General features: G+C 37.2%; 1 protein-coding gene and 1 pseudogene across 7 annotated transcripts in view; one reads left to right on the forward strand and one right to left on the reverse strand.

The window, feature by feature from the left end:
- AXDND1 (axonemal dynein light chain domain containing 1) overlaps nucleotides 1-25,251 on the reverse strand; it is a 106,376-nt gene that overhangs the window by 75,200 nt on the left and 5,925 nt on the right. For 6 of the 7 annotated variants that reach the window (XM_038542357.1, XM_038542356.1, XM_038542359.1 and 3 more), the window contains 7 exons: nucleotides 23,853-24,025; nucleotides 22,994-23,097; nucleotides 15,693-15,813; nucleotides 14,830-14,915; nucleotides 13,478-13,534; nucleotides 12,230-12,332; nucleotides 10,555-10,676 (listed from right to left, as the gene is read on the reverse strand). In XM_038542357.1, coding sequence (XP_038398285.1) covers nucleotides 10,555-10,676; nucleotides 12,230-12,332; nucleotides 13,478-13,534; nucleotides 14,830-14,915; nucleotides 15,693-15,813; nucleotides 22,994-23,097; nucleotides 23,853-24,025 — 766 coding nt within the window. Of the gene's footprint in view, nucleotides 1-10,554; nucleotides 10,677-12,229; nucleotides 12,333-13,477; nucleotides 13,535-14,829; nucleotides 14,916-15,692; nucleotides 15,814-19,212; nucleotides 19,344-22,993; nucleotides 23,098-23,852; nucleotides 24,026-25,251 lie in introns of those variants that run through there. The other variant, XM_038542360.1, reaches the window with a different exon arrangement.
- On the forward strand, nucleotides 5,138-5,701 carry LOC102156898 (annotated as a pseudogene).

A 25,251-nucleotide genomic window follows, 5' to 3' on the forward strand; every position in this document is an offset into this window, starting at 1 on the left:
TCAACAAAATATTAGCAAATCAAATTCAACAATACATCAAAAGGATCATTCACCACAATCAAGTGTAATTTATTTCAGCAATGCAAGTATGGGTCAATATCCATAAGTCAATGTGATATGTCACATTAACAACGTGGAGGGTAAAAACCATGTGATCATCTCAAAGGAAGCAGAAAAAGCATTTGACAAGTTCAACTTCCATTCATGATAAAAACTCTCAACAAAATGCTATAGATGGAACATAACTCAATGTAATCATGGCTATCTATGACAAACTCACAGCTAACATACTCCATGGTAAAAAGGTAAAATCTTTTCTCTAATATCAGTAACAAGACAAGTGTATTTACTCTAAACACTTTTATTTGACATAGTACTAGAAGAACTAGCCACAGTAATTAGGCAAGAAATAAAAATAAAAGGCCTCCAAATTAGTGAGGAAGAAATAAAACTGTCACTATTTGCAGATGACATAATACTATATATATATAGAAAAACCTAAAGATTCCACCAAAAAACTATTAGGATAATTGAATTCAATAAATTTGCAGGATATAAAATTAATATACCAAAATGTGTTGTTTCTATATACTAATAACAAACTAGCAGAAAGAGAAATTAAGAAAACAATCCCATTTACAATTGCACCAAAAATAATAAAGGAATAAATTTTACCAAGGAGATGGAAGACCTATACTCTGAAAACTGTAAGATATTGATGAAAGAAATTAAAGGTAACACAAATGGAAAGCTATACCCTGCTCGCTGATTGGAAGAATTAATACCGTTAAAATGTCCATACTACCCAAAGCAATCTAAAGGTTCAATGAAACCTCTATCAAAATGCTAACATCTTGCACAAAACTAAAACAAATAATCCTAAATTCATATGGAATATTAAAAGACCATGAATAGTCAAAGGAATCTTAAGAAAGGAGGACAAAGCTGAAGGTGTCGCACTCTCATATTTCAAACTATACTACAATGCACTGGTAATCAAAACAGTGTGGTATTGCCACAAAAACAGACATATAGATCAATGGAATAAAACAGAAAGCCCAGAAATAAACCCACACTTATATAGTCAATTAATCTATGACAAAGGAGACAAGAATATACAATAGGGAAAAGATAGTCTCTTTGATAAACAGTATTGAGAAAACTGGACAAACACATGCACAGGAATGAAAGTAGACTACTCTCTTACACCGTAAACAAAAATAAACTCAAAATAGATTAAAAACTTAAATGCGAGCCCTATAACCATAAAACTCCTTTTAAAGAAAAAAAAGCTGTCATTTCTCTGAAATCACTCTAAGCAATATTTTTTTGGTTCTATCTCTTCAGAAAAGGGCAACAAAAGCAAAAACAAGTGGGACTACACCAAAATTAAAAGCTTTTGCATAGTGAAGGAAACCATCAATGAAACAAAAGGCAATCTACTAGGTGGGAGATATTTGCAAATGATATAACCAATAAGGAGCTAATATCCAAAATATATAAAGAGATCATACAACTTAACACCAATAAAACAATCTGATTTAAAAATGGGCAGAAGATGTGAATAGACACTTTTCCAAAAAATACATAGAGATGGCTAACAAGCACATGAAAAGATGCTCAACATCACTAAATCATCAGGGAAATGCACATCAAAACCACAATGAGATACCACCTCACACCTGTCAGAATGCCTAGAATCAAAACACCCAAAATAACAAGTTTTGGTGAGGATGTGGAGAAAAAGGAACCCTCATGCACTGTTAGTGAGAATGTAAATTTGCAGCACATGAAAACAGTATGGAGGTTCCTCAAAAAATTAAAATACCATATGATCTAGTAATTCCACTTCTGAGTATTTATCTAAAGAACATGAAGACACCAATTTGAAAAGATATACACACTCCTATGTTTACCACAGCATTATTTATGATAACCAAGAAATAGAAGCAACCTGAGTATCCATCAATAGACAAACAGACAAATGGTGGTGTATATAGATACAACTGGATATTATTTAGTCATTAAAAAAAAAAAAAAGAAACCTTGCCATTTGTGATATGAATGGACCTAAGGGCATTATGCTTAGTGACATAAACTAGACAGAGTAAGACAAATAGCACTTGATTTCACTCATCTAAATCTAAAAAAACAAAACAGAAACAGACTCATAAATACAGAGAACAAACTGGTGGTTGTCAGAAGGAAAGGTGTGAAGGGCTGGGCAAAATAGTTGAAGAGGACTAAGAAGTATGAACTCCCAGTTATAAAATAAATTAGTCATGAATATGTAAAGTACAGCCCAAGGAATATAGTCAAAAATACTTTACTTTGTATGATGACTTATCATAGAAAATATTTCATAATGTAGATAATGTCAAATCACTATTTTGTATACCTGACATTAATATTGTATGGCAACTATACTTCAGTTTAAAATAAATAAATTTGGGGGCAACCCCAGTGGCTCAGCGGTTTGGCACTGCCTTCAGCCCAGGGCGTGGAGACCCAGGATCGAGTCCCAAGTGGGGCTCCCTGCATGGAGCCTGCTTCTCCCTCTGCCTGTGTCTCTGTCTCTCATGAATAAATAAAATATTTAAATAAATAAATAAAATAAATTTGGGACACTTGGGTGGCTCAGTGTTTGACCATCTGCCTTCAGCTCAGGTTTGTGATCCTGGGATCCTGGGGTTGAGTCCCACATCAGGATCCCTATGGGGAGCCTGCTTCTCCCTCTGCCTATGTCTCTCTGTCTCTCATGAATAAATAAAATTAAAAAAAAAATAACATAAGGGCAGCCCTGGTGGCACAGCGGTTTAGTGCCGCCTGCAGCCCAGGGTGTGATCCTGGAGACCTGGGATCGAGTCCCATGTCAGACTCCCTGCGTGGAGCCTGCTTCTCCCTCTGCTTGTGTGTCTGACTCTCTCTCTCTCTCTCTCTCTCTGTGTCTCTATGAATAAATAAATTTTTTAAAAAATAACAAATTTTTAAAAAATACCAAATTTGAGGGGTGCCTGGGTGGCTCAGTTGGTTAGGTGTTTGCCTTTGAGTCAGGTCATGATCCCAAGGTCCTGGGATTGAGCCCCATGTCCAGTTCCCTGCTTAGTGGGAGTCTTCTTTTCCCTCTCCTTCTGCCCCTCTCACCTCTACCTGTGCTCTCTCTTGCAAATAAATAAATAAGGTATTTATTTATTTATTTATTTATTTATTTATTTATTTATTTATGATAGTCACAGAGAGAGAGAGGCAGAGACACAGGCAGAGGGAGAAGCAGGCTCCATGCACAGGGAGCCCGATGTGGGATTCGATCCCGGGTCTCCAGGATCGCGCCCTGGGCCAAAGGCAGGCGCCAAACCACTGCGCCACCCAGGGATCCCCTAAATAAGGTCTTTTAAAAAATGCCAACATTGGGTCCAAGACTAAGCCTTGGACCAGCTTCAAAGTAGGAGAACTGAGTGTTGGACTACTGCATGAAGCCTGGATTCCAGAAGGAAGAATATGCAAATTCTTTCTTCAGGAAGCATCTATGATTTACACCCTAAAGATATCATGATTAAGATTAACCAAATGTTATATATAAAAGCAAATACTACAAAATACTAATGTAAATAAATCATCACAAACAACAAACAGTAATTTTAGACACTAATAGTCTTCATATACAAAAAGTATGAGACTTAAAATATAAAACTATGCATGAAATGTTTGAGAAATGAAAGACTGAATCTATAAATGAATAAGTAATAAAAACCATATTGGGATCCCTGGGTGGCGCAGCGGTTTGGCGCCTGCCTTTGGCCCAGGGCACGATCCTGGAGACCCGGGATCGAGTCCCACGTCAGGCTCCCCGTGCATGGAGCCTGCTTCTCCCTCTGCGTCTCTCTCTCTGTGACTATCATAAATAAATTTAAAAAAAATTAAAAAAAAAACCATATTAACTCTGATGAGACAGATATAGAAACAAACCAACAAAACTCTTAGGTGAGAAGTATAATTATTGAATTATAAAACTCAAAAGATGGGTTTTAGCAGAATAGATGCAGATAAAGAGGTTACTAATGTCTTCAAAAACACTACCAAGAATGCAGCACAGAGATAAGGAGATTGAAATTAGGAAAAAGATGAAAAGACAAAAAGCATAGGATGTCAACGTCTAATATAAATCTAATCTGAGTTCAAGAAGGAGAAAACAGAGAAAATGGCAAACATTTATCAAAGAGATCTCCATTGATAATTTTCCAAAAATTATTAAGGACATTAATCTATACATAGGATTATGGTATAGATATACGTACAGGAAAAATAGAAACAAAATCCAGAGGAATTAAATGTACTCTCCTGCTGAAATAACAACAACAACAACAACAAAAAGACAAATTATGTTGGGACAATTTCCAAGATACGTGGGACATAAAAATTTTCAAGACACTGGATATAAGGCAATGAAAAAAAGTAATCACTGAGAGGCCAAAAGTAATTAAAGAAGGCCCTCTGATTGGTCCAACTTTTGGACTTAAAAGGCCAAAGCACAAGGGCAGAGAACCCAGGAGAAGCCCAGTAGATTCCCTGAGTTAAGGAGACAGAGCTAAGAGTCTAGGAGAGGAAAGAGGACAGGGTACCAGAGAAAAAAGAGCTATACAGAAAGATCCCCTGGAGGTATGCAGAGTGTCCTTCTCAAGTATTCAGCTAAGTAACAATCAGGGATCAATGTGAAGAAACTATCTGAGGCCAGGGAATGAGCCATCTGAAAGGATCACAGGTGGCTCAAAACAGCACTGGTTCTAACTACTCAGACTGGAAAAATTTATGAATCATGGATCATTGGATATAGTATAAAGAAAAGCCTTGCCTAAGTATTCAGAAAGAATTAACCCTAAATTAAGCACTGTTCTGGTTGCCCCTAAAGGCCCAAAAGTATTAAATTATTTTCAAGCAGCTTAATCATGTCCCAGATCAAAGTTCAAGAATATTTTTAGAAATAGAAAAATACACAGCATCCAATAAGCTAAAATTCACAATGTCTGCCATCCAATCAAATTTATCAGGCATGCAAAGAAGTCAGAAAACACATCTATGAGGAGAAAAAAACTGACCCACAACTGGCATAAATGTTAGAATTAACAGACAAGGACATTAAAAACTGGACAAGGTAATTCAGATTCTAGGAGATAAGTTTTCATGCACTTTGGTGGTACAGAAAATTGACCTGCCAACCAGGGAGAGCCTGAGGAGATTTCCATACAGAAGTATCGGAAACAGCTCAGCAGGTACACGAGCCTATACCGGTGGAGGACACCTATCTGTGCTTCAACATCCTTGGGAGCCTCCTAGGCCCCTACCCTACATGAAGTGGTTTCTGGAGAAGTTAAAGCCTGTAGGTCTCTATCAGATCCTGGCTGGGTTCAAGGACAGACTTGTCTCTGTGCTCTGCACATTTGTACTCAGCACCAGGGGCCCTAGCAAGCCAGTGTCCCTATTTAGGGGCCAGATCATGGTGCCCAGAAGCTGCCAGGACTTTGGCTGGGACCCCTACTTTCAGCCTGATGGATACAAGCAGACGTATGCAAAGATGCCCATAGCTGAGAAGAAGGCCATCTCCCATCACTTTCAGGCCCTTCTTGAGCTAGAAAAACACTTTTGCAGTCTGACTTTTCTAGTAGCCAGTGGTGATCACCATGGCCAGGGATCTGAGGAAGACTAGCCTGAAACCTCCCCCATCAGACAGACACCCCTCCAAGTACTGCCTTGAGGGTTACTACTTCCTAGGGGTGTTGAGATAGCCTCACCAGTCCTATTTGGAGGAGGAGGAGTTGGCTCTGCTTGGAGAACCTTTGGGCAAGGGATACCATTCTCTTGCTGTTGGGGATTCAGTGGTCCCTCCCATAGCTTCCTGGCCTGGAATCCTAAAAGGACCTCAGATGTTAAACTAGCCATGGCAGGATTGGGGGTTTGGGAAGAACCATACAAAGAGCCCCAGGTGTTTTTTTTATTTTTTCAGGGTTTCTTTTCTTTTTTCTTTTTTGTTTTGTTTTTTTATTGGAGTTCGATTTGCCAACATATAGCATAACACCTAGTGCTCATCCCGTCAAGTGCCTCCATCAGTGCCCATCACCCAGTCACCCCATTTCCACTACCCCTTGTTCGTTTCCCAGAGTTAGGAGTCTCTCATGTTCTGTACCCAGGTGTTTTTAAAAATCAGCAAATAAAAATACTGAAAGCACTTGCTTCCAATATTAAATGGATGTATTAGCTTTGGGGAAACAACAGGCAAACTATAACTATATTCTATGTTTGCATTGATAAGTAGACACATTGAAGATATTTTTGAAAAGACCCAAAATGAACTTTTAGAGATGAAAACTACAATGTCTGAGTTGAATATTACTGAATGGAATTAAAAGCAGATTATATACTGCAGGAGAAAAGATTAGTGAACTTGAAGATAGAGCAACAGAAATTATCCAAAATGAACAGAAAAAGATTTTTAAAGTAAGAGAAAAGTTTCAAAGCATCAGTGATCTCTGGGACCATCTCATTATAAACGGCCTGATATATGAGTAAATGGACTCCCCTAAAAAGGGAGGAGGGAAGAAAATACACTTGAAGAAAAACTAGCCAAAAAACTCCCATATTTGATGAAAACTATAAACTCACAAATCCAAAAAGCTCAATGAACACCAAGCACAAGAAACATGAAGAAAATTACACCAAATTGCATCATAAGCAAATTGCTCAAAAACAATGATATGATGCTCACAACTTAGTGAATTCTACAAAATAACAGTCAGAAAATATGTCAGCAGTTAAAATTGAGGTGTAAGTAAGTAAAGCAACCAGTCTGAAAAGACTGCATGCTGTATGATCCCAACTACATCACATTCTGGAAGAGAAAAAAGTATAGAGACAGTAGAAGGATCAGTGGTGGCTGCGGGTTTGAGGGAACAGGAATGACAGAGGGATAAACAGGTGATGCGTGGGAGGTTCAGGGCCATGAAACTGGTGATACTGCATGAAGTCAACACTGACTAATTAGTGTGTTTTCCATATAGAGTATATTTCACCAAGAAAACTTGTAAGAACTGAGGAAATTTAACCTAGATAAGAGAATGCATAAGGGGGGAACAAAAATGGCTATTTTCAAATATTTAAAGAGCTATACAGTAAAAGAAAGAACGGAGTTATTCTGAATATTTTCACAGTACAAAATGAGGATTAGTGAGTAAAGTTACAGAGATGTAGATTATATTTATATAAAGTAGCTGTAATTTTTTAATATATGAAATCTGATACACAAAGGAATATGTGTAAATGAGGAATGAAATGACTATCTGTGAACAACTTTATAATTTTTTTATTGAGATATAATTGACATGTTATAACATTCACTCTTTAAAGTATGTAATTCTGTTTAATATTTTCAGAAAGTCATACAATATCAGCACTACTTCCAGAGTATTTTCTCATCCCCGTCACCAAAAATCCTTAATGGTACCTGTTTGCAATTACTCTTCATTTCCCTTTCTCCCAGTCCCTGGCAACTACCAGTCCACTTTCTGTCTGGATGTGCCTTTTCTGGATATTTCATATAAGTGGGATCTTGCAATATTGTGACCTTTTGTGACTAGCTTCTTTCACTTAGCATATTTGCAAAGTTCATTCATGCTATATCATTTATCAGTACTTCATTCCTTTTTATGGTTGAAAAATATGCATTTGTCAAAACCCATAGAACAAAACAACACAAAAAATAAACCATAATGTAAAGTATGGGCTTCAGTTAAACATAGTATATCAATATAGGTTCATTAATTATAACAAATATACCACTTTAATATCAGATTTTGTGGAAGGGAGAGTAAATGGAAATTCTCGATTACCTGTTCAATTCTGTAAATTCAAAACTATTCTTAAAAAGAACCTTTTATCTTTTAAAAGAAAGCCAGTGGCGTCTGAGTGGCTCAGTCTTTGAGTGTCTGACTCTTGATTTCAGGTCAGGGTATGACCTCAGGGCCCTCAGATTAAGCCCCACATGGGGCTCCCCACTCAGTGGGAAGTAAGCTTGTCTCTCTTCCTCTGCTCCTCCCCACTGCTTATGCATGTACTCTCTCTCTCCCTCTCAAATAAATAAATCTTTTTAAACAAATTAATTAAATAAAATAAATTCATATCAGTACATGTATAAAAAAATGAATAGGTCAGGGGCGCCTGGGTAGATCAGTCCATTAAGTATCTACCTTTGGCTCAGGTCATGATCTCAGGGTCCTGGGATATAGCCCCAAGTAGGGCTCCCTGCTCTGTGGGAAGCCTGTTTCTCCCTCTGCCTTTGCCATTCCCTCTGCTTGTGCTCTCCTCTCTCTCTCAAATAAAGACATAAAATTTTTAGAAATAAAAAAATGAATAGGTAAGTAACAAATTAGGAGCAAATATTAAGTATTAATAGAGATTTTATAAAAAAAGAGACACACACATACATACATACATACATGACAAAAGATTAGTTTCTCAGATATGTAAAGAACTCCTACAATGCAATAATGAAAATACAAACAACCCAATTTAAAAATAGACAAAATACTTGAACAGACATTTTACAAAAAGAATATATGGTCAATAAGCTCATGAAAATGTGTTCAATGTAATTTATTGTCAGGAAAATGAAAGTTTAAACCATAATAATGTATTATCACATACCTATTAGAATGACCAAAATTTTAAAAACTTACAAAACCAAATGTTGGCAAAAATATGTAACAACCAGAACACTCATACACTGTTAGTGGGAATATACAATGGTAAAACCACTTTAAGAAAAGGTATAACAACTTCTTATAAAAATAAACTTAAACCTACCTTATGAACCAGCAATCCCATCCTACATATTTACCAAAGAAATGAAAACACATTTTCAGGAAAGATTCATACAAGAATGTTCATGATGGCTTTATTCAAACTGGAAATAACCCAATGTCGATCAATGGGAGAAGGAATAGACTGGTTTTTGTTCCATTCATACATCCCAGGGTCCTGGGATCAAGGCCCATGTTGACCAAGCAGAGAGGAGCCTGCCTCTCCCCCTCCCTCTGCCACTCCCCCTGTTTGTACTCTCTCTCTCTCTCTGTCAAATAAATGAAATCTTAAAACAAACAACATGCTACAGGAAAGAAGCCTTACATGTGCAGTTGACTCTTGAATAACATGGAGGTTAGGAGCACTGATCCTCATCTAGTCAAAAATCCACATAAAACTTCTGACTCCCCAAAAACATAGTCTACTGTTGATCAGAAGCTTTACCAATAACATAAGCAATTGACTGACATGTATTTTTTATGTAGTATATATCATATACTGTATTCTTATAGTAAGCTAGAGAAAAGGTTATTAAGAAAATCATAAGGAAGAAAAAATACATTTAAAGTATTTGTAACAAATCTAAGTAAACTTGTGCAGTTCAAACTCATGTTGGTCAAGGGTTAACTGTATATACTCTACATGATCCCATTTATATGAAGTTCCTAAATAGGTGAAACTAATCTAACTGGGAAAGAAGTCAAAACTCCTAGAGAAGTCGGGGTGGGCATTCACTGGGAAAGAGCACTAGGGAACTTTGTGGGGTTATGGTAATCTTCCATACCTTGTTAAGAGTTTGTATTTGTCAAAGTCAACAAAGGCAGATGTATGAACCTTCTCAATGCTTGACACAGAGTAGACACTCAGTAGGTATCACTGACTGATGAATGAATAAATGGACAAGTGAAAATTTTCACCATAGTTATTATCTGTACCTACAGATGAGAAAACTAAGGCTCACACTTTTACCAAGGTTACACATCTAGATGTTGATTTGAAACCAGATTGGCTCTGTCTCCAGAATCTATACTTTTGGGATGCCTGGGTAGCTTAGTGGTTGAGTGTCTGCCTTTGGCTCAGACTGTGATCCTGGAGTCCTGGGATCAAGTCCCACATCACGCTCCCCACAGGAAGCCTGCCTCTCCCTCTGCCTATGTCTCTAACTCTCTCTCTCTCTCTGTGTGTCTCTAATGAATAAATAAAATCTTTAAAAATCAAGAATCTATACTTTTTTTAGTATTTCACATAGCACTTCACTCCCAATCATAAAAGAATTTGGTGTCAGGGCACCTGGGTGGCACAGCTGGTTAAGTGACTGATTCTTGATCTAGGCTCAGGTCATGATCTCAGGGTCATGGGATCAAGCCCTGCATCAGGGTCTGTGCCCAGTGGAGAGTCTACTTGATTCTCTCTCTCCCTCTTCCCCATCCCACCCCCTTGCCACACACACTCTCTCTGTGTAAAACAAATTTTAAACATTTTTTTAAAAAGGAATATGGTGTCAAACATGCCAAAAGAGATTACCTTATAGAGAATAGGATAGGACAGGACAGGATAGGATAGAAATATGATAGAAATGCAATTCAGCTCCTTATTATCAATAGATTAAAGAAGGGAACTTTTTTGTGATTTTCTCAAAAGCAGATATAAACATAATTGTAATATAAAATTCAAAAGGAAACCAGATATTGCAATAACAGCTCTAACCTGATTTTGGACAGCAGTTCTCCTCTATCTGCACAGTCCACACTGACTTGTCGAATAAGTTCATGAAATACCGTATTGTAAATGGTCTGTTCCTTCTTCAATATATGTAATAGTTCGTGCATCTACAAGAAGATAAGGAATATCATCAGTATTTATTACAGTCTTGTCAGTAAAAACACATTTTTGGAGGTAAATGCTCTGAATGTGAGTGCTTTAGAAATACCTTGATAATTTGACTCATAGTTTTCTTTATAAATATATCTACAAAAATGATATATTATTTTTTGATATATTATTTTTAAAGTTTGTGTTTAATCATGCACCTCTTTATATAATGCACTGAGGTCACAGTATCACTTTTGTATTATCCCCGCCAAAAATACATAACCTGAATCTGATTCTGAGTACACACTAGACGAACTAAAATTGAAAAACATGGGAATCCCTGGGTCGCTCAGCGGTTTAGCACCTGCCTTCGGCCCAGGGCATGATCCTAGAGTCCCGGAATTGAGTCCCACATCAGGCTCCCTGCATGGAGCCTGCTTCTCCCTCTGCCTGTGTCTCTGCCCCTCTCTCTGTCTCTCATGAGTAAATAAATAAAATATTTTTAAAAATAAATAAATAAAATAAAAATAAAATTGAAAAACATTTCTTCAGAATAACTGGCATGTGCTTTTCCAAATATCCAGGTCAAAAAAAAAAAAAAAAAAAAAAAAGAACTGTTTCAGATTATAGTTGTCTAAAGGAACATGACAACTAAAAGCACTATGTGATCCTGGAATCCTGAAACAGGGAGAAAGAGCTATAAAAGCCATTTTAGGGACAATCAATAAAATTTGAAATTTGAATATGGACAAATAATATTATCATCAATGTTAAATTTCCTGATTTTGATAATTGTATTACAGATATATAAGAGAATGTCCTTATCCATAGAAAACACGCCCTGAAATGTTTGGTGATAAAGAGGCATGATGTCACCAGCTTACTCTAAAATGGTTCAGAGAAAACTATACACATAGAGATATGTATATAGAGAGGAAGAGAGAATGATAATGCAAGTAGAGCACAGTGTAAACTATTAGTGAATCTGAGTAAAGCTTACATAGGAATGCCTTATACTGAACTTGTCTATAAGTTCCAAATTCTATAAAAATAAAAATTTACAAAACAAAAGAGAAAAGAGCCCTTGAATTATCTATATCTATCTATATCTCTGTAAGATTGAAAGAACTCCTTCACGAACAAAATAAAAAATTTTAAGTGATAAGAAAGCATGGTTGAATTGGCAGTAATTTTTTAGTGGTACATAAAATAATAAGGGTCATATATATAATCAATGGTCAGTGAAATTGACCATTACAGTCAATGAATTTATTCATTACAGTCAATAAAGTACAGTAACAATAATACCAACAATTATACAGTGTTAACCACACACCAAGCACTAGTCTAAGCTCTTTATATTTATGTCATTGAATCTCCACAACAACCCTATGAGGGAGGTATCATTATTACTTCTAATTTAAAGATGAGGAAATTGAGGCACAAATACATTAAGTGAGTTGCCCAAGGTCACTAGCTAATAAATGGCAGAGCCAGAATTCAAATCCAGACATTGTGACTCCAGAATGCATGCTCTCAACCACTAGGTTACATTGATCTTTGCAATTACCTTAGTTGGCCCTGTATATTCCTGATTTTCCACACCAGCCCTCTCTAGCATAGCATCCATCACATCATTCAGCTGGACCACTTCTACTCTTTTATTAGGTTTCCTGAAAGATTACATGGTGACAGACTGATGTAATTAGTGTTATAACAGGTCATCCTCAAATGACAAAAGGAATATAATATATATAAAATGTATATACTATGGAATTATTAATAGTATTTTTTTATTTGAGAAAGAGAGCTAGAGGAGGGGCAGAGGGGCAGAGGGACAGGGAGAGAACCCCCAAGCAGATTCCCCACTGAGCACAGAGCCTGACATAGGGCTCAATCCCAGAACCCCAAGACCATGACCTGAGCTGAAACCAAGAGTTGCTGGTCCAACAGACTGAGCCACCTAGACACTCCTGGAATATTAATGGTATTTGAAAGCATTAGCCCTGTATGTATGGATCTAGTGGGCTATATCAGTAATAAAATTTTTTAAAAAGAAGAAAAAGGAAAAGAAAAATGTAAATAGTATGATCCTCTTTTGCGTAAAGAAAATAACACTTTCTTCTAAACATTCCTACTTAGTGTTTAGGATTGTAAGAATATAGAAGAAATATGGAGAGATAAATATCAAGCTGTTAATATTGGTTACTCCACAATGTAAGTGAAGAAAAGGGATAAAGGAGAGATAAAAAGAAAAAAAAAAAGACTAGCAAACAGATCTATCATACAACATTATGCCTAGATTCAACAATACTGTAGGGCGCCTGGGTGACTCAGTCAGTTAAGGGGCTGTTTTTGGCTCAGGTCACGATCCCAGGATCCTGGGATCAAGCCCCACATTGGGCTCCCTGCTCAGCAGGGAGCCTGCTTCTCCCTCTGGTCCTCCCCCTCTCATGCTGTCTCTCTGTATCAAATAAATAAATAATTTTAAAAAATGATACTGTATTTAAAACTTAAAAATGTGTTAATAAGATAGATCTCATGTTGAGTATTCCTACCACAATAAAATAAAATTTTAGAAAAAACAAATTTAAAACTGTAAAAGAATGTTTTATAGTACTTAAATATTACTATAAATATGTAAAAATTGAAAACACTAATTAGATGATAGAATTGTGTCTTGGGTTTCTGTTATAATTTTAATATTTTCTGTGTAATAAAGTACTAAGAAAAATAAATATATATGTCTGTTTAAAATATTACATCCATATGTATATGTTCCTTCTGAGAAATACTTTCAAAAATAAACTGTACTTACATGGATGGGAAGAGCAATAGCCTGTTTTCACTATCTGTGAGGAGAGTAGTATATTTGCTGCAACAAATAAGACAGATAAATATTATGGGAAGAAATTAACTGGACTGTTTATCACATATCACAACATGATAAACCTAAGACCAGGAAATTGGGAAGCTTGGAGGCAACTGAAAGGGTCCATCATTTTACCCATAAAATCACAATGACCCTGAAAATCTTAGTGATATTTCTTAGAAAATAAGGGAACATTCAAAGAATTACGGGGACATGTCCAAAGAACATAAGAGCCAGCTCAAAGGAGCTAACATTGGCCAAATCTAAAAAATTTTGAACATAAGAATAAATAATCATAGTAAAGAATTAAAAACCACTGGAAAAAAAAAACAGACATCCATGAACCCATGTGGTAAAATACTAACTAATAAACAGAGAAAAAATGATGAAGCTAAAAAAGTCATCAAAAAGATCTATAATTTGTGGGTTGCTAGGAAACAGACATTGAAGTATTCGGTGGTAAAGGGGTCATACCTACAACTTAATCTTTTTCCCCCCCTCCAACTTAATCTTGAATAGTTTTAATGTAGGTGTATGTGTATCAAAGTAAAGAAAGGAAAATGTAAATATTCAGTGAGTTAAAACAGAGAGTACATAAGAGTTGCTTGTCATATTTTTGTAACTTTTATAATTTAAAATTATATAGAAATAAAAAGTTCCCTCCAAAATGAATTCCATTTAGCTCTCTTTGGCAAAATATTGTTCTGAAACCCACTATCATAAGAAAATGCCTTAATGTGAATTGGAAAAGTAAAAAGAGTGACAGCCTCTGAAGATTTTTATTATGAAACCTTAGTCCAAAGTTCTAGTTTTTTAAACTATGAAATATTCAAACGTTTCAGAAAATAACAAGCAAGATCATCTTTTCAATCCCATAAGCAGGAAACAAAGAAAACTGGAGATGACTAGTGTGCAAGCTGGAGCCAAGCCCTAGATGGTGTGCATCATGAGACACTGGCTCAGAAGGCTACTTTCATTTGTCTCCTTGGCCACTGCTCAAAATCATTCCTAAAGAGGCCGAGACAAGCATTCAGAACACAAGATCCACTTTTTTAATTCAAAATTAAACAGTAGGAAAAGACTGAGAACAATTTGATCACTAAAAGCCCAAATTCTTTTCAAGAAGATGTTTTCATTTTGACACCTTTCTTAAATTTAGGATGGAAAGCCAAATGTTTCCTTATTTCAATGTAGATATTACCTGGGAACATGGGTGAACTGTTCTCAGGTTCCTCTATGTCTGGGGAGGAGGAAACAGTTCCACTTGTCAGATATTCAGTATATACCATAGTACTCACTCATCATAACACTCCAAACCTGCAACTCCTGTATTTGACACAATATGAAATTCTTCAGGAAGCAAGGTATCCGTTAGTTTCTTTGGCTTAAAAAGAAAGAAGGACAAGAATGAATACATTAGTAAATTAAAAAAGCTAAATTGCATAAATCAACATTCCTACCCCAAAGGGATGCTATTTATTAAGAGATTTTAATTATGGAAATAATGTTATTAGTAATATGGACCATAAGATGTAGTAAAAAACATTTAGCAGAGCATACATTTAAAAAATAACCATGAATTAAAGAACAACCTTGGTCTTAATATTATTCACACGTGTCCCACACATTCAGTAATCCACTGACTCTTTAAACTCCAAAAGGAATTTAAAATTTCCCTTAGCAACATGCCAAAAATAAGAATTCTACAACTTTGAAGTGTAAACTTTTTAAAAAATCTATTCTCCTCTATTGTATTTTCTAGATTAAAGTGGATAACTGTAGCTTGGAAAAATGGCTTAAAATAAGGTATCATAGATCCTTTCCCACTAAATACCTTTTCCTAGAAATAATTAGAAAGTGCTATAAAAACTGATAAGCAGGGCATCAGGGTGGCTCAGTGGTTGAGTGTCTGCCTGCTGCTCAGGGTGTGATCCCAGCGTCCTAGGATCCAGTCCTGCATCAGGCTCCCTGTGGGGAGCCTGCTTCTCCCTCTGCCTATGTCTCTGCCTCTCTCTATGTCTCTCATAAATAAATAAATAAATAAAATCTTTTTCAAAAACTGATAAGCAATTCAGGTTGTTATTACAGTACAACATTGCTTTATATTTTAAGGATTTTTTTTTTAATTAGAGAGAGAGGAAATTATTTGTCAAATACTTACTTTATGAGGCACAATGACACCATCATGTGACTGTAATGAATGTTCCATACGTGGGGGACAAAGTAAACTCTCCCTGGCCTTTCCTTTAACATATTTAACATCGTACAGAAAAGAAATATCCCTAAAAAACAAGAGAAATGTATTTACAAAATAAACTTTCTGTCTGGCACCTGGATAAGAGACGGGTAAGGTCCACACACATCCTTCCCTTGGGTGAAAAGGGGCACAAAACCAATCTCCTTACTTCATACTTCACTAAGACAGCGGAGACACTAGACATGAGCCATCCCTACACCGATCTTCCTCCTCTCCACCTCATATTTCTCATTCACACCACAAATTCTTTCCCTTCCTTCAACCTTAGGTTAAGATATATTCTCTTCCCCAGGATTATTTCCTCCACTGAGGTCCTTCATTTCATTTTTACCCACATCCTTTGGAATCTTATTCTGCCAATCTTTCTGTGTGTGTCCCCCTCTCTTGGAGATTCCCTTTGGTCTATTACTCAAGTCTTTTCCCCTTCTAAAAATCTTCCCTTGATCATGCACTGCTGTTATGTTATCATGATCCATCGATCAACTGACCTCTCACATTGTGTTAATCAGATTTCTTGAAATTTCCTTGCAGTCTAATTTCCATCCCTCTCTCTCCTGAAACCACTTTAGAAAGCTAACGACTGAAAAAAAAAGAAAAAGAAAGAAAGCTGATGACTTTCTACTGTTAAGTCATCAGCTCTTCTCTTCCAGTACTTCCTTGTAATATTTCCCAGGATTGATCATCCCTCTTTTTAAAAACACTCTCCTCTCCTCTATCCTGTGTTACTGGACTCTCCAGGTTCTTTTGCCTTGACTACTCATTCTTGGGCTTCTCCGTGACTTCCTGCCTACTAAATGGAGATGCTCTGCAACATTCTCGCTTCCTCTGTCTTCTTACCCTGGGCTTTCTCTCTTAGGATTGCCATCAAATCTCACCTAGAGTTGTTACCTCTACCTACCAGTGAATAATTCTCCCTCCATTCTAACTTTCCACTCTCCTATCCTCACTAATTCATTCTATCAGGAAGTACCACCACTCTACCATCAAAAGCTCTGCATACATAATTGATTCCTTCCCATCCATTGCTCTAAATTCCCATCTATCACTAACACTTATTAACTTTATAGTCCCCCTCATATCATTCTAGCATTGACCCTGTTGTCTCTTGCCAATGTCAAATCACTAATCCAAGCTTTTGCTACTTTTTACATAGATTCTCAAGTCTCTCTAGTATATTCTTACACACTTCTGCCAGATTCACCTTCTATAGCAGTTATAATCATGCCCCTTACAGCACATGATTTTTACATGTCTCTGTCCCTCCCCTCAATTGTAACTGGTATAGCCATTGTGATAAATAGCATGGAGCTTCCTCAAAAAAGTAAAAAATAGAACTACCATATGACCCAGCAACCCCACCTCTGGGTTTATATCCAAAGAAAATGAATCTTGATCTTGACAAAATATCTGCACTCCCATGTTCATTGCCACAGTATTCACAATAGCGATAAATGTCTACTGATGAATGAATAGATTAAAGAAAATGTGGATTGTAGACAATGGAATGTCATTTAGCCTTTAAAAGGAAATCCTGCCATTTGTGACAACATGAATGAAGATGCAGAACATTATTCCAAGTGAAAGAAGCAAGACAAAGACAAATACTGTCTGATTTCATTTATATGTCAGATGCGAAGGTATGGGGGGCTGGATCTGGAAATGTTAGTCAAAAACTACAAAGTTTCAGTAATGCAAGATGAGTGAGTTTTGGAGATCTAACACACAGCACAGTGATGATAGTTAGCAATACTGTATTGTATATTTGAAATCTGCTAGGAGAATAGATCTTAAATTTAATCTTCTTGCCGCACACATACAAACATACAGATACACACAAATGGTAACTCTATGGAGGTGACAGATAAGTCATTTAGTTTGACTGTGATCTAACAATTTATACACTTACAAAAAATCAAGTTATACACCTTAAACATACTCAATTTCTGTGGCAAAGATATCTCAATGAAGTGTTGTGTGTGTGTTCTTTTAATAAAATTGTCTTTTTAAAAAGCTGTTCTCAGGGGCACCCGGGTGGCTCAGTGGTCGAGCATCTGCCTTTGGCTCAGGTGTGATCCCAGGGTCCTGGGATTGAGTCCTGCATAAGGCTCCCCACAAGGAGCCTGCTTCTCCCTCTGCCTAAGTTTCTTCTTCTTTCTCTGCATCTCATGAATAAAAAAATATAATCTTAAAAAAAAAAAGCTGCTCTCAGGATGATGGGACATCAATCACTATCTCACCAATAACTGCTATAGATTGGCCAATACAACTCTACTGGCTAAAAACAATGAATGGTTCATACATATATACACACACACCTACATCTTTGTAAAGGAAATGTTAGTTGGGTAACTGTCATTCAAATTGTCTCAAAGAGTAACTATAGGAGACTTTTATGTTTCTATTATTAAAATTATTGGTTACCTTATTTTATTTTTGAACCTCACTTTATTTTTTAGAGGAAACATTTAGTTTATTTGTTGGTATACAACTTTTCATTAGGGCAGCCCAGGTATCTCAGCGGTTCAGTGCTGCCTTCAGCCCAGGGCGTGATCCTGGAGACCTGGGATCAAGTCCCACGTCGGGCTCCCTGCATGGAGCCTGCTTTTCCCTCTGCCTGTGTCTGCCGCTCGCTCTGTGTGTGTGTGTGTGTGTGTGTCTCTCATGAATAAATAAATAAAATCTTTTTAAAAAATCAAACAATTTTTCATTAAAAATAGAAATGTTTTATTTCTTATAAAATTCTTGTGGTAAACCACCTGCTTCCACTCCTCTGGGAAATCTATTTTTAGTTACAAAAACAAAAACAAAGCAAACTTTTATTCTTAGCCATAATACAAAAACTGGATCCCTAGATTATCAAACTGGGTTCATACTTCGAGTTCTTCTTCAATTCATCACTGGTTATGTTCATAAGTAAGTAGGTCTTTTATCTGATGTTGTCAAAGAATGAGGTATTTCAGAGAGATCGATTTTCCAAATAACTGAGGTATGCTTTTTAAAAACTATTGTCTTTCTAAAATGTATTTAAAACTTCACAGCTTTCTTTTTTTTTTTTTTTCTTCACAGCTTTCTTAAACAGAGTGTACATAACACAGTATAATCTTTTCTTTACAGTTCAGGTAATGACTTCTGAAGCTAGAAGTGTCTTGAGGACAGTCTGGTTATATTTCTGAAACCTAGGGCAGTACTGGAATGTGCCAGACTCTAGTGTGTATTGGCTCCCTCTTTGGGTTGGAGGGGTTGGAAAGCAATTTCCCAGACATCCCTGCAGGTAAGGTTCCAGGTGTGAACAAGCAGATGCACAGACTTTAGAAGCAGAAGTAAAACAGAAGTCACTTTCCTGTCATGTCTTTTGCTTATTCTACCAGCAACATCATGGAAAAGCAGTTTTCATGAAACATTCCAGAATCCACTCTCCAGCTACCTTGGTCCAGAGGGGCAGGGCAGTAACAGCAGTGACAGCTTCTTGATTTCAGTTTCCAGATCCTTGGATCACAGTTAAGGGAATTCTTCTTTTTTTTAATTGCAGTATCATTCGCATACCACAAAATTCACCTTTTTAAAAAGTACAAGACTTTAGTATATTCACAATTTACAAGTTTTAATATATTCACAAAGTTGTATGACCATCACCAGTATCTAATTCTAGATTATTCTTATCACCCCAGCTAAAAAAAAAAACCTTACCCATTAGCAGTAATTCCCCTCTCCTTCCTAGGCCCATCCCTAGCAACCAATAATCTACTTTTTATCTCTATAGGTTTGCCTATCATGGACATTTCATATAAATAGAAACACACACGTGCCCTTCTATGACTGGCTTCCTTCACTTAGCATGCCTTCAAAGTTCATCAATGTTGTAACAGGTATTAGTACTTGGCTTCTTTTTATGACTGAATAATATTCCATTGTATATCCCATTTTGTGTATTTTCTCATCAAATGACAGTTGGCTTATTTTCACTTTTTGGCTACATGAATAATGCTGCCATGAATATTCAGTCAGTTTTCGTGCAGACATACATTGCCGATTCTCTTGGGTATATGCGTAGGAATGGAATTGCTGGGTCATACAGTAAGCCTATGTTTAAATTTTTGAGGAACTGCCAAACTATTTTCCAAAGAGGTTGCTCCATGTTACATTCCCACCAGCAAGGCATGACACTTCCGATGTTTCTACATCCTCACAAATGCTTGTTATTGTCTGCTTTTTAACTATGGCCATCCTCGTAGGTGTGAAATAGTATTGCTTCATGGTTTGATTTACATTTCCTTTTTACTTTTTTTTAAAGATTTTATTTATTTGAGAGACTGAGAGAGAGAGCACAAGCAGGAAGCAGAGGCAGGAGGTTAGACAGAGAAGCAGACTCCCTGCCAGGCAGAAAACCTGATGAGCGGCTCAGGACCCCGGGATCATGACCTGAGCTGAAGGCAGATGCTTATCTGACTGAGCCACCCAGGTGTTTTGATTTGCATTTTCTTATGGCTAATGATGTTGAGCATCTTTCATGTGCATATCTGCCATTTTTACCATCTTTGGACAAATGTCTATTCAAGGGGACATATGCTTGAACTCTTGTGGCAGCCCTCGATATAGTACCCTTCATGGTAGGTTAATTCCATCTTGTTCTGAGAGTTATTCCCAAAAGTACTGCTTCATACATGCTCCTTTAGCCCTTCCAACATTTTTTTTTCCAACAATTTTTTAAATACTCGATTTATCGCTTAACATAGGTTTTAGTTCTGCACTGAACTCTGACTGATAAAACTGTCGAAAAATATTACACAAAGGCTACTGCTGGGTTGTTTTATATTTCACTGCTCTGCTCTAAATATTTAAGGTTGCTAGACAAGTTACCTCTTGTTACAAATACTATTAGTTATAAATACATGTATTAATTTTCTATTGGTGCCTTAAAAATTACTACAAATTGGACAGCCCGGGTGGCTCAGAGGTTTAGCGCCACCTTCAGCCCAGGGTGTGATCCTGGAGACCCCAGGATCGAGTCCCGTGTTGGGCTCCCTGCGTGGAACCTGCTTCTCTCTCTGCTTGTGTCTGTGCCTCTCTCTCTCTCTCATGAATAAATAAATAAAATCTTTTTAAAAAATTACCTCAAATTTAGCAGCTTAAACAACACATATTTATTATTTTACAGTTCTATAGGTCAGAAGCCCAACCTAGATCTCACAGGTAAAATGAAGGTGTTGACAGGGCTGTATTCCTTTCTGGATACTGTAAGGGAAAATCCATTTCTGTGTCCACTGGAGTTGTTAGCAGAACTCAATTCCTTGCAGTTCTAGGACTAAGATCCCTGTTTCCTTGATGGTTGCCAGCTGAGGGCCATACCCAGCTTCTAGAGGTCAACAAGAGTTCTTAGCTTATGTCCTCCCTTTCTCCATCTTCAAAGCCAGCAATCATAAACTGAATTCCTTCTCTCTCACACTTCCACTGTGTCCTCCTTCTTCTCTGACTCATTCAACTTCCTTCTTTTTCCACTTTAAAGACTCAGGCAATAGGGTTGGCCCCATCTCAAGAATCCAGGTTATTCCGTCCATCTCATGGTCCTTAACCTTAATCACATCTGCAAAGTCTTTTAGCTATGCAAAGTAAGTACTCAAGTTCTGAGGTACAGTGAGAACATTTTGAGGGGAGGCCATTATCCTGTTTACCACAATACATATCTTCACAGCTTAAAAATTCCAAGTCATGGAATTTTTGGCTCAGTGGTTTGGCACCTGCCTTTGGCCCAGGGCACGATCCTGGAGTCCCAGGATCGAGTCCCGCGTCGGGTTCCCAGCTTGGAGCCTGCTTCTCCCTCTGCCTGTGTCTCTGCCTCTCTCTCTCTCTCTCTCTATCATGAATAAATAAATAAAATCTTTAAAAAAAATTCCAAGTCAGAAGGCATTTGACATTAAAACTTTAATACTGGGTTATTGCTTCATTCAGATACAGCTTATTATTTTTTTCAAAGTACTTCAAACATCTCATAACTACTAATTATAACTAGAAATAATTATAACCATGATCTGAAGGCACAATATAAAATACAGATGCTCTGACACTAAAGCCCCAGGACACAAAAGTTAATAGCCCAAGTTCCTGCCACTTTTTCTAGCACTGAGACACAGCTGAATAATAATAGCTTATATTAAAATAGCACTAACCATGGGGCACCCAGCTGGTCAGTCAGTGGATCACATGCCTCTTGATCTCAGGGTTGTGAGTTCGAGCCCCACATTGGCTGTAGAGCTTACATACATATATAGCTCTGCCCATTATCTCCTCTAAAATATGTTTTACAATATCCCTGAAAGGTACACAAAATGGAGTAAGTCTATTACTCCTTTTTTATAAATGAGAATATGGAACTCAGAAAGACTAAATAACCTATCCACATATTAGCATTTTTATTATTATATATTAATGTGCCATAATATTACATATTATTTCTTTCAGATGAAGTGATATCTCATGAGCGGCATGCAACTGATAAGTGGATTACACACAGAAAACGAGCAAGTCACAATCTTCACAGGAAAAGCCATGACATTCAGAATGTGTTTAGGAATGACATAAAAACGATAAATAGTGTTTGCTAATTTGATCTAAAGATGGAGAGTTCACTTTAAGAAAAACCAGGGAGTAAGCACTTGCCTTTTTTTTTTTTTTAAAGATTTTATTTATTTATTCATGAGAGACAGAGAGAGAGAGAGAGAGGCAGAGACACAGGCAGAGGGAGAAGCAGGCTCCATGCAGGGAGCCCAACATGGGACCCGATCCCAGGTCTCCAGGATCACACCCCGAGCTGCAGGTGGCGCTAAACCGCTGCACCACCGGGGCTGCCCTACACTTGCTTTTCAAAGTATTCATGATGCTGCGTTACCTCACTCTTCTTAAATGTACAGATGAAACAGGCACTCTCCCTATTGGAGGGTACAACCAGGGACAGAGGAGTAAGTGGACAAATACAGAAAGGCATGCAAAAAAGCAAATCTAAACAAACCAAAAGCCAGTAGAGTTAATGATCATACACACAGAAGGGTGGTCCTGTGCCGCCTTCAGATTGTATTGTGACTCATCAAAGATCTTGTAAGCTTTAAATTTAAAATCTTTGCATCTATGGTTTTTCCAATTGTGCCCCTCCCAAAGAAATAAGATGAGAAAACGACTCTCTTCATCTGCATCGACCCATCTGCCTTCTTTACCTTCCAGCACCAGTTAGGGAAACAGGATGGTCAATCAGGTATTTGAACTTATTTCTTCGAATAGGGTGATACCAGACTTGGTCAGCAGGACGCGGAAGAGTACCCTAAGAAAAAGCAAATACATGAACATACAGCAGAGAGCGCTGTGGTCAAATGAAATCTGTTAACCCTTTGCAATGTTTACATTAAAGGCCCTTGGATAGCCTACGGGAATGAGAGCAAAATGCTGCTTCATCAATACTATGGAGAATAATTGAAACTGGGACAATTCAAAAGTGAAAGAAAAAGCATTTCCTTGGAAACACTAGTGAAAATGATTTTAGTTTTCAATCTAGGAGATTAATTTTAGAGTATTTTGAAAGATAATTGGGAATATGTAACATTAAAAAAGAAACAACAAGCCTGAACTTGTGCTAAGCCCTACATCAGCAAGCCAACACTTAACACCTTACCTAATTGAGGTTCTGGCATTTTTAGCCAATCAGCTGGCAGTTCCTGACCAGCACTAGTGAGGTCATCAGTCTGATAGGCTCCCACCCCTTCCCAGGAGAAGATGACCTTGCCCAAAATAATCCAATAATCCTTTCTTTTGTTTACAACTTCCTTGTCCCTTCCCACTTTCTAAAAAACAAAAACAAAACAACAATAAAAAAAAAACCTCTATTTTTTGTACAGCTTCTCTGAACTCCTTTCCATTTCCTATATCAGATGCTGATTCATGAATTGTTGAATAAAGTCAGTTAGATCCTCAAATTTATTAAATTTTGGTTTTTAACAATAATATGCTCAACAAATACCTAATGAGTTGGATACCAAAAAGATGTATGTTCCCAAGTACTTCATATAGGTATATACCCACCTTTGGGGTTTTAATTTTCTTAGGAGGCAGTAAGTTTTCAGGACAAGGACCAGCATTGGCTGTACAGGTCAAAGAAAGAAGAACTTCCTCAGGGATGAACTCATTCTGAAGGGATGTTGGGAGGGGTTTAGGATGATCCACTATACTTTTTTTCTCCTTTAGTTCAGGAAGTCCTAAGAAAGTAACAGGAAAGAAAAACCTGCTGCAATTTTCTTGTAGTTAGTTGGGAGATTCCCAGGCTGTCTCAGCAATACTACCTGTATGGTAACAGCAAACACTGCTTCTGGTTGCCAAGAATAGCAACAATATCTTAAACACTGAACACCACTGGGGCACCTGGGTGGCTCAGTGGGTTAAGCATCTGCCTTTGGCTCAGGTCATGATCTCAGGGTCCTGGGATTGAGTCCAAATCCTGGCTCCCTGCTCAATGGAGGGGGAGAGTCTGCTTCTCCCTCTCTCTGCTCCTGCTGTCTTTCTCAAAATAAATAAATAAAATCTTTTTTATAAATAAATACTGAACATCATCTAGTCAAGAAAAAAAAAACAAAACCTTCATGTTGCCTGCCCTCCTCACACTTACATCACACACAGTTCCAAAATTTGAGGCGTGAACATGAACTGCCATTATTCCAAATTCAAAGGTGGAAATTAAACTCCCATTACCTGCTCAACTCAGTGAACAGCCTTAAAATGATGGAAACATCTCCTTCCCCCTTTGATGTGAAAAGGACAATAGAAATCTCTCTTCAAAATGGTCAAATTATTTAGTAATTATTTCTATATAAATCCAAAGGTGAGAATAACTGCATTAATTGGGGCATTTTTAGAGCAAAAGGGATCTGAGTTGGGTTTAAGATTAAAAGCTGAAAAAAAAAAAAAAGCTGAATCAGGATTGTTGTAAATGAAGACAGTGGAATAATCTGAGCAAGCTGGCAGAGTAAGAGCTATACAAAGAGTGTTCTATTCTGCCTGAGTAGGGCAGGGGAGTTGTAAAGATAGGGAATGGAGACAAACAGGAAAGGGCCTCCTATGAAGTCAGCAAGGAGAGCTGGGTTGTCACTCTCACAGATCTCTCCACTAATCTATGCCCCTCATGAAGTGCGGTTTATGTTAACGATATATTTTTGGAATGTTGGTGAGGTACAGAGCCAAAGGCCAAGAAAGAATTCTTTAGACATCTTTGGTGCAAAGAGATTTCATTAAAGCACGGGACAGGATCTGTGGGCAAAAAGAGCTGCTGCCCTGGGGTTGAGGAATAGCTGATTACATACTTGGGAGTTGGGGGAGGTAAGGAAAAAAAAGGTTTTCAAAAAGAACTTTGACATGCTAAAGAAGATTTATAGGATACTGGAGGCCTGGCTATTACCCAGTTAAGGTTGTTTTTCTCCTAATAAGGGAT

The sequence above is a fragment of the Canis lupus genome, chromosome 7 (genome assembly GCF_011100685.1).
Source record: "Canis lupus familiaris isolate Mischka breed German Shepherd chromosome 7, alternate assembly UU_Cfam_GSD_1.0, whole genome shotgun sequence".
Classification (NCBI taxonomy): domain Eukaryota; kingdom Metazoa; phylum Chordata; class Mammalia; order Carnivora; family Canidae; genus Canis; species Canis lupus.